The sequence below is a fragment of the Adiantum capillus-veneris genome, chromosome 12 (genome assembly GCF_014529385.1).
Source record: "Adiantum capillus-veneris isolate H3 chromosome 12, ASM1452938v2, whole genome shotgun sequence".
Taxonomy (NCBI): domain Eukaryota; kingdom Viridiplantae; phylum Streptophyta; class Polypodiopsida; order Polypodiales; family Pteridaceae; genus Adiantum; species Adiantum capillus-veneris.
The window spans coordinates 125,049,304-125,062,055 of NC_140942.1; the positions used below are offsets into that span (position 1 = coordinate 125,049,304).

At 44.5% G+C, this 12,752-nt stretch overlaps 1 protein-coding gene across 1 annotated transcript in view; it reads left to right on the top strand.

The window, feature by feature from the left end:
* The first annotated feature begins 1,467 nt into the window (after positions 1–1,467).
* The window catches only part of LOC147446471 (uncharacterized), a 55,826-nt gene continuing 44,541 nt past the window's right edge, over positions 1,468–12,752 (top strand). Inside the window, exon 1 of the mRNA XM_086525679.1 lies at positions 1,468–1,942. Within this exon, the coding sequence (XP_086381805.1) occupies positions 1,878–1,942 (65 nt within the window). The 5' untranslated portion in view covers positions 1,468–1,877. The remainder of the gene's footprint in view (positions 1,943–12,752) is intronic.

Genomic DNA, 12,752 nt, shown 5'->3' on the forward strand with positions numbered 1-12,752 from the left:
GAAAATCAGGTTGTCGATTGCCACAAACCTTTGCTCTGATACCACTGTTGTGATTCTGGGAGAACGGAAGCTAAAACCCCAATCTTTCCTCGCACACATGACAATCAACTTTTCACCATCTCTCCCAAAATCCAAGCATATACAACTAGACAAAGACATCACACACACACACACACACACACACACACACACACACACACAATATAGACTAGATAGTGAAAGCATGTAAAAGGGGAGATGTAGGCATGATTTTTGCACATACACTTAGCATAAGAGTGAGAGAGGAGAATCTTACACAAGATTGACTTAAAATCCTAGGCCCCAAACTCCATTGCACCTCTTCTCTTGTAGAGTTCAGTGTTTAATTTTATTATCAAATCTATTTTAGGTGCCAAGTATTTGAGGCCCCTCTTTGCGCTTTAGTACATAAGTGGTGGCTATCATTTCTTGCATGACCCTTTACTAGATATATACATGAAACCTTATTGGAAAAATAACTAAAACACTTTGCCAAAAAAAAAAAAAGACCGAGAGAGATTATTAGGCACTGAATTCCAATCTACACAACATCAATCTAGTAAAAATAAAAGGATAGCACCGTAATTAACCATTACATGCCAGCTATCCCAATTGTAATGCTAACCACATACAATAAGAGAGTGCCCAAACTCGTAACAGAGATGTGCATCATATTTGCTTTGAAACATCTTGGGACTCTTAGCTTGCACATATAGAAGCATTTGGGTGCCCTTCCATAGATCAATAATGCCCTATTCTTGATTTGATGCATGGATGATTGTCCACAATGAGTTATCAATCTCCTTCCTTTCACATTGAAGACAAAGAACAACCATCATCTGGTGCTGGAAGAAGAGTGAAGCTACAGTCTGGTACTAAGGCTCTCTTGTAGCTCATAGCAAGTTGCCGCCTAAACATTAGCATGAGGGTCAAGGTGGTGAATGAATGCTATACATGGATGCATAAAGGAAGTCAATGAAAGGTGCACACAATAGAGATCTATAAACCATAGTGACAAACTTGCTAATGTGGATGGCATATCATAGTTGCAACAATAAAACTACATAAAATAGGGATTGATGTGTAGTTGGCCTCCAACATGTCGAAAGATTTGATTTTGTTGCAGATTTAGCTTGTATGTACCATCCAGTAAGTTTCCTTTGCATTGTGTGGACCAATGGCATGCGACTTTCTTGCGCTAAATTCTTGAAAGGAGGTACTAGGTAGTGTTTGCTACACCAAGGGATTACCTAGTGTTCACCACAAGAAGGGATTGGGGGATAGTTTAGTTGTAGCGGTTGACAAAATGACAAGAAGAGGCTTGACAAAATGACAGGAAGAGTCTGGAGACGAGGATAGTGCTAATAAAAAATAAAAAAAATGCCACCTAGAATCTTTGTAACTTATTTGTAAATTGTGAGGCTATGATAAGGGCATCACATCAAAACGTCCAGGCAAAGCTAGGCACGCACGCGCAGATGCTTCTTACATCACTTGCTGCAACCCATATCCGCTTCCGTCCGTACGCCTTCCTTTCTCCTTCACTGGAGCTGTAAGAAAGCCCTCATTTCCTAATGATTCCTCCATACCACGCCCCCTGGCTATGGCGTCCTTCCCTTACCATCAAAACCCTAGCTTTTCAATCGTACTCATAATTCCATTGTCCATTTTCCCGTTGATCATGAATGACCTTTGATTAGACCCTTTCTTTCAGTCCTCTTGCCGCTTCAACTTCCGTCTTCGGCCTCATAGCTTCCATCTTCTGATCTTCTGATGACTACAACTCCATATCTGTAGAAAATTATTGGCCTCTTTATCGCTCTTAGCTTTGATTGAGAGCCCAGAACGTTGCGTCCGCCATGGTAGCTCCTACTTCAGATTCCCAAGCTGCTGTCAATGATTTTATATACAAATTGAAGCGCAGGTATTCGTTGTTTCTATTGCGTTTCTGATTATGTATTTCGAAATATATTGATTTCCACTGTGCACAGTTCGAACTGTGAGATATACACTTGAGGAGTGTATCAACATTACAATTTTGATGTCAGAAGGTTTAATTTGCGATGCAATCAAGTAGGAACTATGCCTTTATGGCAATGCGGGAAACGCTTTGCTAAATAAGAAGGGTATTTTAGACCGAGGAAGAGCAACAAGTTTACACGCGCATCCACATCTCCTCAAACTTGGAGGTCGATTGTGCTCAAATTTCTGAGCCCTCTTTGCTTAATGCATAGTTATTTGAAGAGCTTAAAATAGGCTTGGGAAAGGGAGGAGGATTAAGGAAGCTGTAGAGCCATTTGTCTATGGACTTAAGTTGCATATTTTTCATGTCCAATTCGTGCCTTAATGATTGGTAGGCTTCAGCTGAAATTACCTCCTTTGTCCGTTTTTGTATGTATGTATGTATGTTTAAGAGTTGCAGACATGGCTGTTCCATATATGCTCTGTCTTGAGATGGGCCTACGTATGGTTTCTGAAAGTCATCGATATAGAATTGGCAACAATCGGGTGTAAATTATCGTATTTAGATCTGTTTCCTGCCTGTTTAGCCTGCTGACGTTTTCTTCAACATGTTTTCTTTGAACTCTCCATGTGGTAGCTTGTACGATGTGTTTTCTTGACCAACTTCCACTGTGAATGATCTGATGTATCATGTGTACATATATCATACTTGTGTAGATGTAGTGCAGATATATATTTGTTGGCGTTCTCCATCTATGTCGTCCATGATCTTATCTCGATGGAGGTCTAACTTTGCTAGTCAGCTTCGCTTGAGCAGTTGTGCTGTTTTTATCTTTTTAAAGACAGAGGTGGCTTCTCACAAAATCATGGGCTATGGATGAATGTGCCTATCACTGTGCAAAGATTATCAATGAGAATTGGATATTTGAATTTGAAATCCAGATAGTGTCAAAGTTATAGCATCTCAAGCGAATAGCCCAACGCAATCCCAATATTTATCAATGAGAACTGGATATTTGAATTTGAAATGCAGTTAGTGTCAAAGTTATAGCAACTCAAGTGAATAGTCAACATGATCCCAATATTTATTTTTTCTTTAGGTGTTTATTTTACTTATTTGACAAGATTCTAGCTAGGGCAATTCTTTGAGGGGGGTACTTAAGGCTCCTAGGCTAGTTTATAAGAAGCACTTGCACCCACTCCCCATTTTATTATCATTAGCGGTGGGTCCTAACGTTTTTGGCTCCCCTCTGTGCGTTTCAAAACGTTGCTGGATGGGGTGGCGAGACAGAGCACTAGGTTTCTTAGGTGTCGACAGTGGGACATGCAAGAAGGGAGACACGCCGAGGGAGACGAGCCGCCGCTAACTCAATTGGCGTGCATTTTTCCTTGCCAATTGCGGACGGCGTTCCGAATTGCTGCGGCAACGGGAGGCATCCTCAGGCGCTATTGATGGGTTGCCCTCTTTGGCCTGTATGCTGCGAACAACGTTTCAAAATGCCAATGTCAACGGCTGGAGTGGTAGCGCATTTCTGTGCCGATTGTGCATGGCGTGTTGAAAAGCAAGGTCAAGGGGACTACTACTTGCGGAGGGAAAATGCGGCCAGTTTGTGCGACCCTCTAGGGCAGCGTTTTGAAACGTGAACCAAGAGGGAGGGGGTTGTGTCACGTGAGGGATTAAGACTCAAAATGGGAAACCCCATGCACTTTGCAGGCAAAAGTTTTTACCACTTGGCCAAACTAAGGGGGTGGGGGTCATGTTGTCTAGGGATTAAGACTCTCTAGGGGAAACCCCATGTACTTTGCAGGCAAAAGCCCTTACCACTTGGCCAAAGCTACCTCGGCAGAGAAGGGACTACTTGAAATGCGGCATGTTTGTGCGACCCTCTTGGGCAGTGTTTTCAAACGCTCCCAAAGGGGGAGGGGGTCGTGTCACCTAAGGGATTAAGACTTGCTAGGGGAAACCCCATGTACTTTGTAGGCAAAAGCCTTTACCACTCGGCCAAAGAGACTTCAACAAAGAACCAAGAACAACATCAAATCTCGGCTATGGAAAGGGGTTGGACTTCTACACAGGTAGCTGCCTTGGTACTCACAAAGGTTCCAAAGGAGTGTGATGTCCGAAATGTACTTCGATTGTAAATTACAAAGGACCTGGTGGACTTTGATGCTTTAGACTCGTCCTCGTTCGAGAAGGAGGTCATCCTTATGGCTCAAGGACATGTTGAAGACACAAAGCTATGCCTAGGCTCTTCCCCGACATGTTCATACGCTTCCCTAGAAACCTTGCAGAAGACCACTAGCCGTTGGTGGAATTGACTTCTCGGACAAGAGTTTCATGGAAAGGATAAAGACCAAGGCAAGCTTGATGAGGGTAGCAGTGACAGGAATCCAACCAAGAAAGACGACATGGCTTACGTAGCGGCAACCTTAGTGGCCTCGGATCCTGTTTTTAGTGAGGTGGATGTTGCCGCAACTTGCTCAGCTAGAGAGAGGCTTGTGAGCGGCAGAGGGGGGCACAAAGAGCTCCCTATACATGATTTGGACCCATGTGTTGGAGTTCAAGTTATCAATTGAAGATACATGCATGTGGCGAGGAACCAATGCGCAAAATCAATCGTTGTTGGTTGGACTATGGATAGGATGTGTTCCAAAGGTTCATTGTCTAGGAAAGTTTGGATGTGATTTGTTCAGAGTTCACAAATGGGGATTCTTGGACATAGTGTGGTCTACAATTCAATTTCTGCGAGGCAACTAGTGCTTAAAATGGCCTTCTATTTAGGAACAGGTTGGTGGTTGCATAATTGGGGTGTATCCAGTAGTAGACGTCACTACTACGGTGTCCATGGTGGCTTCTTCGTGAACTTGGTCTTCCTATATGTATTTACTATGAGCTGCAAAGAGGTTGTTATAGCCTCTCAAGTGAATAGCCCAATGTGATCCCAATATTTATTGTCTTTAGGTATTTCTTTTTAATTACTTGACAAGATTCTGGGTTAGCAATTTTATGAGGGGGCTCCTTAAGGCTCCTTGGCGAAGCACCTTGCCCCGAATTATCAATTCATTAGCCAATTTGAAGGTTCCTTTACTCACTTTAGAGAATTGAATATAATGAGAGAGAGAGAGAGAGAGAGAGAGAGAGAGAGAGAGAGAGAGAGAGAGAGAGAGAGAGAGAGAGAGAGAGAGGACACCGCATGTTGGGTCCCAACCACCCTCATGGACCCCCTTGCTTTGTTGCTAGAGCAAGTACTTGCTTTAGATTATACTAAATACCGATGTAATTACTTCTGGCTAGGGATCCGACGAAAACACAGAGAGACTACAATCTACAAATCTCTACAACACTTTTACTTCAACACAACTTGAATGAATGAGAGAGAGAGAGAGAGAGAGAGAGAGAGAGAGAGAGAGAGAGAGAGAGAGAGAGAGAGTCCACGTGACACGGATGGGGGAGTCTCACTTCTAGATAGCACTGACCTCAAAACTGGAGCCCCTTTCGGTATATCTTTTGTTACAAAGTGATGATGTGGCTGCCAGAAACCCTAATTCTGCTGAAACTCTAACACTGAAACCAAAAACCCTAATTCTGTTGAAACCTAACCCTACAACCAAAAACCCTAATTTTGTTGAAACCCTAACTCTAAAACCAAAAACCCTAATTCTGTTGAAACCCTAACCCTCAAATCAAAAAGCCTAATTTTGTTGAAACCCTAACCCAAAAATTACAAACCCTAATTCTGCTGAAACCCTAACATTAAAATCAAAAACCCTAATTTTGCCCTAACCCTAATTTGTTGACGTGGCGGGCTGACATGTGGCTTGCTGTACGAACATCAGCGTGATTTACGAAAAGCTGGGCAACTTTTTGGCGTTGCTTTTTCTACGCAAATTGCTGAGAAAGAGAGAGAGAAAGAGAAAGCCTCTCTGCTTTATTTATTTAAAGAAAGAGAGGAAGAACTTTTGCTTTATTTTCAAAGCTTTTACTTGAAGCTTTTGATTTCAGCTTTTGGGGCTCTGCTTTTAGCAACCCTTGTAACTTTAAATATGTGAGCAGGCCTCTCACAACTCAGAGCATCTGGACACAGAGTCTGAGTGTGAGCGCCTGCCCGCACTCTTGTACTTTGAACTCAGATTAATACAAAAAGAAATACCGAAAGGGGCGCCAGTCTTTGGGGCCAATATTTCTAGGCACGGAACTCCGCCGGGCCAGTGTTGAATCTATTGTGAACTGTGACTTGTTTTGAAGTGGTTATTTGGTGTTGTCGCGGTAGATTCTCGATTTGGAGGTCCAAGTTTGTTACAGTGGTATCAGAGCACGGCCGATTTCTCTTTTACGGAAAATCCGATCCCAAATTTTTTTCCGTGGCACCTATGGCTTCAGGCAAAGATCAGTTGACTCCCTCTGCATCCGGAGATGCGGAAAGGGATCACAACGAAGATTCCGACAAGGAGTATGGCCCGCCTCGGCCTACTCCGGCGGAGTGTCAAGAGATGGAGCGTCGTCAATTGATCGGCGATGCAACAAAGATCATCTCAATTTTGCGAAGGACCCAAAATCTGCAAGGTATATGAGCGAGACTTCTTTCCAAGAAGTGCATGCGCAGTGGTAGAAAACCTGTTAGGTGCAGCGGAATGAATGTTTGCGCTTTGCTCAATGAGTGCTCCGAACTGTGCTCAAGGTTCCTTTTAGTTCTTACGGAAGGGAGAGCCTTCCGTTCTTAGTGGAAAGTGCTATGATCACGACAAAGTGAATGGACAATGTGCGTGCAAGTGTATGAGACTGAGAGATAGAGAGAGAAGAGAGATACGACACCATAGACGTAAAAACCTCCTCCGAAGGCCCCACTCTCGTCGGCGGCGAGAGTGGTCTACTTATGATTGCACAAGGTGGTACAATGCGTATGCAATGGACTGATGCAACTTGGACTATGCCGATGACAACGACGGTGATGACGACGACGACTTGATGGCTGAAATTTGAGATCTTCTAACTGCTGAATTTCGGGACTATTTCGGTGGCTGAAAATGACTGTTTTGGCTGCGTTTTCATGGCTGAATTTGGGGGTTCTTCTGCAGGGCTGATCTGCTGCGATTTCATCTGCTGAAAATCTGCGTTTTTGACTGCTACAGATCTGGGTTTTTAGGGCTGATGTCGCTGGCTGAAAACGCTCAGAGTTGCAGGTCATTGCTTGCGTTTTTGTGGCTGAAAACGCTGATCCTTTGCTGAGGTTGCTAGCGTTAGTAAACGGTAGGGAAAGGTTGCCTTTGGGTAGGGGAAAACGCCAAGGGTGATGGCTCTGCTGGCGATAGGTTGAGGTGGGGAAATTGCCAAGGATGGAGAAAGGTTGGCGATCCCAGAAAACGCTAGGGCTGATGTGAGGGGCCTCACCAAGCGAGCTTGAGGTTCTTGCTGTGAGAGGGAGGGAACACCTGTTGCTTGGAAAGCCTGCTGTGCTCCTTGCTCATCTGCGAGAAAGTGCTAACTTGGGTTTGCTTATATATTAACTTAGCAAAATTGCCCTACCTACTTTTGTTGGAAAGTCACTTAAAAAAATAAGTGAAAATACCAAAAATAGGGAAAATAGGCTAAATGCACTGGAAAATTCCCCTGACTGATTCTAATGGATTCTAATGGGAATTCTGATGATCATGTTGTGTGCAACCAGAGGATATGCATCTACACGCAGTGATTGGGCATGCACGGTCTACGAATAGACTCACAAAAGTGCCAGATCATTGCTAATCTAGACTAACTGAACCCTGATTATGCGGTAGCTTGTCCACGGACACATAGGGTTGGATGTGTCACGTGACATCCCCTCCTTTTCAAAGTGAGGTACTCGTACTGAACTGTATGGCTTCGAGGGAGATCGCCAATAGCATCCGGAATCCTGGAAGGGACTCTTCGCCGGCCCACTCTGATGTGTGGGTCGTGCGGTACTTGAACTTCATAAAGGTCTGCAACGCTTGCTTCTTTGGGCCACGCCGAAAGCGACACAAAGTCTTCTGTGGCTCCTTCGATGCTTCAACTTCGACTAGAGTCATGCTTTTTTCGTCTTCAAGAATCTCCATGGCTGAAAATTCCTGAAACCATTTCCAACACAAAACCATGAACATACCCATTCTATGTAAAGTGAAGGGACAAAATCTTGTCTTCGCTAAAGACTGTGTATGCAATGTAGATGAACATAGAGACGGAGTGACAACCCGTTCATCAAACACATGCAAACAATGAGGTCGAATCTTTTCTGTTTGATCGAAATCAATCAACTGTGGCAAATCACAATGGAAATGCCCATGCTTGGTGCTCATACTATCATGTGCTCGTTCAGAAACTGTGTCATGCCAAGGAAGAGACATGGAATGTGACTTCCTTGAATGCTTACTTTTTAGCTTTTCATGAAAAATCCGCATACATTCGTGCTCATCCATGAGTGAAACGTGCTCAACATACAATATGTCATGCCTAGGAAAAGGGATCACATAACGATGCTGACTAAAATACAGGAAACGATCATGAATGAAACATTCGAACAATGCGTGCGTATCAATCATGCGAACACATAATACTTCCTGTGAGGGTTCTTTGGACCTAGGCTCGAGAGCCAAGATGGCTTCTTCGGGATCTATTGAATCTTCTTGTGGGGGGTCAATGGACCTTGACTTGAAAGCCAAGATCGACTCTTCGTGATTGATCGAATCTGCAACGAGGTTAGCTTCGCTAGAAAAAGCATCCACTAACACATCATTCTTGTGAACAATCACATCATCTTTATGCAACTCATCATGCTTGTGAGAAATCACATCTTGATTATGCAAATCATCATGCTTGTCTTTATCATCCAAATCATCATACTTGTCATCATACAAATCATTATCCTTCAAATCATCATGCTTCTCATAATCATGCAAATCCTGTGTATCATGCTGTGGAGAAAAAGAGATTGAGAGAGTCTCCTTTTCCCGAATCCTTTCAATGTTGTCCTGCATATTAGCAATGAGAGATGGAGAATGAGCAATGTCCTCTCCATGAATGACAGTAGGAGAATCACTTTTGGCATTGAGAGTTAAAGTGTTAGCCTCAAAATCAATGAGAGCGTTAGTATCATGAAACCATTTAATGCCCAAAATCATATCGTGTCACCAGCGTGTGACTACTATCTATCCTTTTTGTTGATTTCTTTCTTATTATCTATTTACTTTCACTTTTTGGAAACACCCCTCGGGAAATCTAACTGCCCTGCATTGCATAGCTAGTGTGGAACTGTCCAGAGGGAGTCCAGGCCTGAGGGCAAGAGAGCACTAAGGTTGGACAAGGACTATGGTTAGCCAAGTGGGGTCATTGACTAGCCAAAGTGGAATCCTTTGCTACAGAGGCTACATTTCAGTTTTGGATGTGGCCGCAGTGTACAAAGAGGGTCGGATGACCTAGAAAGATACAATGGCAGCATCTCCTAAAATTTAGGGAACTGCTATTTTGGGACCTGAAAATGTCTTCGCGTCATTACGTGCAGTTTGACATGGGGATCATTTTGTTACTCTGTGGCCAAGTCAACAGAGGCTGCAGGTGAGATATTTTTAGACCCGAGGGTCTAAAGCGGGAAAATGCACAAATGAGTGACACTTGGCACTTTGAGGCCAGTTTACTACTTATAGAGAAGGCAAAAACGTGATTTATAGTTGGGAGGCTCATTTTGCAAGTCTCTGTCACAGGTTAAGAGCTATGGAGTGCTTGCTTTCCCTCTTATGCACAGTGCGGTGCCAGGAGTGATGCCCTGCACGCTACGCACTGCTCTCTCTCTCCCCTTTGGCAGTATGTTATGCCCCTCTAGTGGGCTCTTCATTTGACCAATGTACAGTTGTGTGGGTTCATGCGCGATTGCCGAGGCAAGAGCCTCTTGCACAGGTATTGGATTAGCTAGCGGCTAATCCCCCCGCAGGTACAGGTGAATTCGGAGAGGTTTCACGCCAGAAATCTCGTCCGATTCAAAGGGCAAGTAGCCCTACAGGTGCGAGAGCTCGAGGACTTGCTAGGGATGCGACCGGCACGCGAAACGGAGCCCGAAACAGTGAATTACAGCCTGCTGTGTATTTTTGCAGGTTTAGGGTTTTGGCCCTAAACGGACCCTAATACCCCCAGGAGGTTCGGGGACGCAAGGGGACCGCTGTACAGGCGATCTGGCGCATTTTCAGGGCTGAAAACAGAGAATTCAGCGTGCTGCAGATTCTCGCCAGGTTTTGCAAAGTGCCCGTAGGCGTCGGGAAAGTCAGTCAATGCGTGGGAATACTGACCGTGAAAGGTTCTAGTACAGTTATGCTGCCGAAATCGGGCTGGAACAGTGGAAATTCAGCCGAGTTTGTGCGGGGCAGCTTGTAGGAACCACAGCGTTTATTCCCTCTTTTGAACAATAAAGAAATACCGAAAGGGGCGCCTAAGTTAGGGGCCAATCTGGTGTCTGTCTACTCATACAGGTGCAATCTAGCAGCCTGTATCCCTCTCCCCTTTGTTGTGTCTTGAAAGTACAGGTAAAATAGACGACTAATAATGGGTGAAAGCTAAATCAAGGTTTAAAGTAAAGTCTACCGCCCTTTTTGGATTGAACAGGCCGGTTTCATGGTTCCATCGACGGGATTAAATCACTTTTTTCCATAGAAGTGAGCCTTGGTCAGTTTTGGGCTTGAAGACACAGGGGATCATAGACCAGACACAGGGAATTGTAATTATGGCTGACAGACCAGATGATGTGACTGAAGAGGTTTCCTCTTCACAGGGTCAACAGACACATGAAGTGGGTGAGTCCTCAAGACCACCACAGACTGATGATGATATATTCAGGACCCAGTTGGCTACTGCTGTGGCTATGTTCACACAAGTAATGCAGAACCCAAGGTTTTTAGCCTTTCTGCAACCTCCTGTTCCGTCTCAGCAAGTTGGGTCACTGGATCATATTCAAAAGCCTGTTAAGGCTCGAGCACAGGTGATTCATACCGCACAGTCAATGGAAACACCTGTACACTTGACGGAGAACATGCAGTCTCCACAACCTATGCCTAAGGTGCAAGAACAGGTGGCTGAGATGCCAGTTTTTCAAGCTGTACCAATTCAGCCCGCCACCTTTCAACAACCTATAGCTGGTTCTAATGGGCAGGGAAGCAACTTACAGGCTATGCAACAGGTCTTCCCACCACCTTCAGTACACCCTGGCTATTTTGGAGGTGGATCGGTATTTCAGAGCATGGCTGGTCATGCACCTGGAAATCAGTTTTATACGTCAGGAACAGTGTTTGCGGGTGCTCAAACGATGATGCCTAACCCCATGTACAGTGTCATGGGTATGCAACCAGGGTTTCAAAGCACTCAGGGACAATTTGGGATGCCACAAGCAAATTTTGGTATGGCTGGAATTACAAATCAGCAGCCAAATATGGCATTTCCAGGTCAAGTTAATAGCGGCCAAGGAACACAGATGAACCCTAATAGTGTTCCCATGTTTCAGTCACTTCCATATGACAATTTAACGCCGCTGGAGAGGCCAACTCCGTACAAAGAAGGTGGCAAAGGTGTGTCATTCACGACCTTTACAGGGTTTGATGACAGGAAGAAGGCTCTTTCATTCCTCCAGCAGTTTGATAAGGCCTATGCAGGGGGAAACTTTACAGAGGCTTCAAAGGTCCGCAAGGCAGCCACTTTCTTGACAGGGAATGCGGGACAATGGTGGACAACTTTATTGCTTCAAGGGCAAGCTCCGTCCACATGGATTTACTTCAAGCAGATTTTTGCAGCAGCATGGTTATCTGATGATTTCGAAGCAGATGTCATGACAGAATGGCACCAGCTTAATGCTGCCACTTGCAGAAATCTGGATGATTACAATCGGAAGTTTTGGAAAGCTCTACTTCTAGTAACTTCCTATAGGTTTGTGCCATTGACAGAACAGATAGAAAAATACTGTTGTGGCCTACCCAAAGGATTGAGAAAATACTGCACAAAGACCAAAGTCACTACTTTGACGCAGCTCATCGAGGTAGCAAACACTGGCAATGGTTTGCTCAAGGGAGAAGATTGTGAATTTAACACTGGCGTCAAGGCAGGATCAGGCAAGAAAAATTCAGCCAAGAAGCACGTTCCCAATGAGGCTCCTAAAGGGACTCAGGAGTCGGCCAACGCAGGGAAAGACAAAGCTACGGCTGAATCAGAAAAAGGACCCGCAAAGAAATGGAAAAGACGTTTTCCTCGCAAGTCAAAAGAGCAAAAGAAGGTCCTGAGGACAGAGAACAAATGCTTTATATGTGAGCAGCCTGGCCACATTGCTTACAACTGTCCTACAAAGAAAAGGCCAGCTGATTCTGAAGACAAGGAGGACAAGAAGGGAAAGAAGCCCATGGCTGGTCTAGTGCCAGATATGGTGGGCGACAAGCCAAATTCAGATGCAAGTGAGCTTTGCAGAGCATGGGGAAAGGTTAGGGATCAAACAGTGCTTATCTTCTTTGATCCAGGTGCCAAAGCCAACTTTATTTCCCCAGAATTGGCTTCAAAGTTGGGAATCAGACCTGAAGAGATGGGGTATACAGCAGAGGCAGGTTTGGCATGTCCTGGCCATACAGAGGCTGTGACACCCATCATTGGAAAGTTGCGTCTACATATCCAGTCCTATGTAGATGCTGAAGAATTTTACATCATGCCACTGGACGGATGTGATGTGTTGTTAGGTATTCCTTGGTTATTTCGTGTACAGGGAATCATGGATGCCTACAACAAAAAGATCACTGTA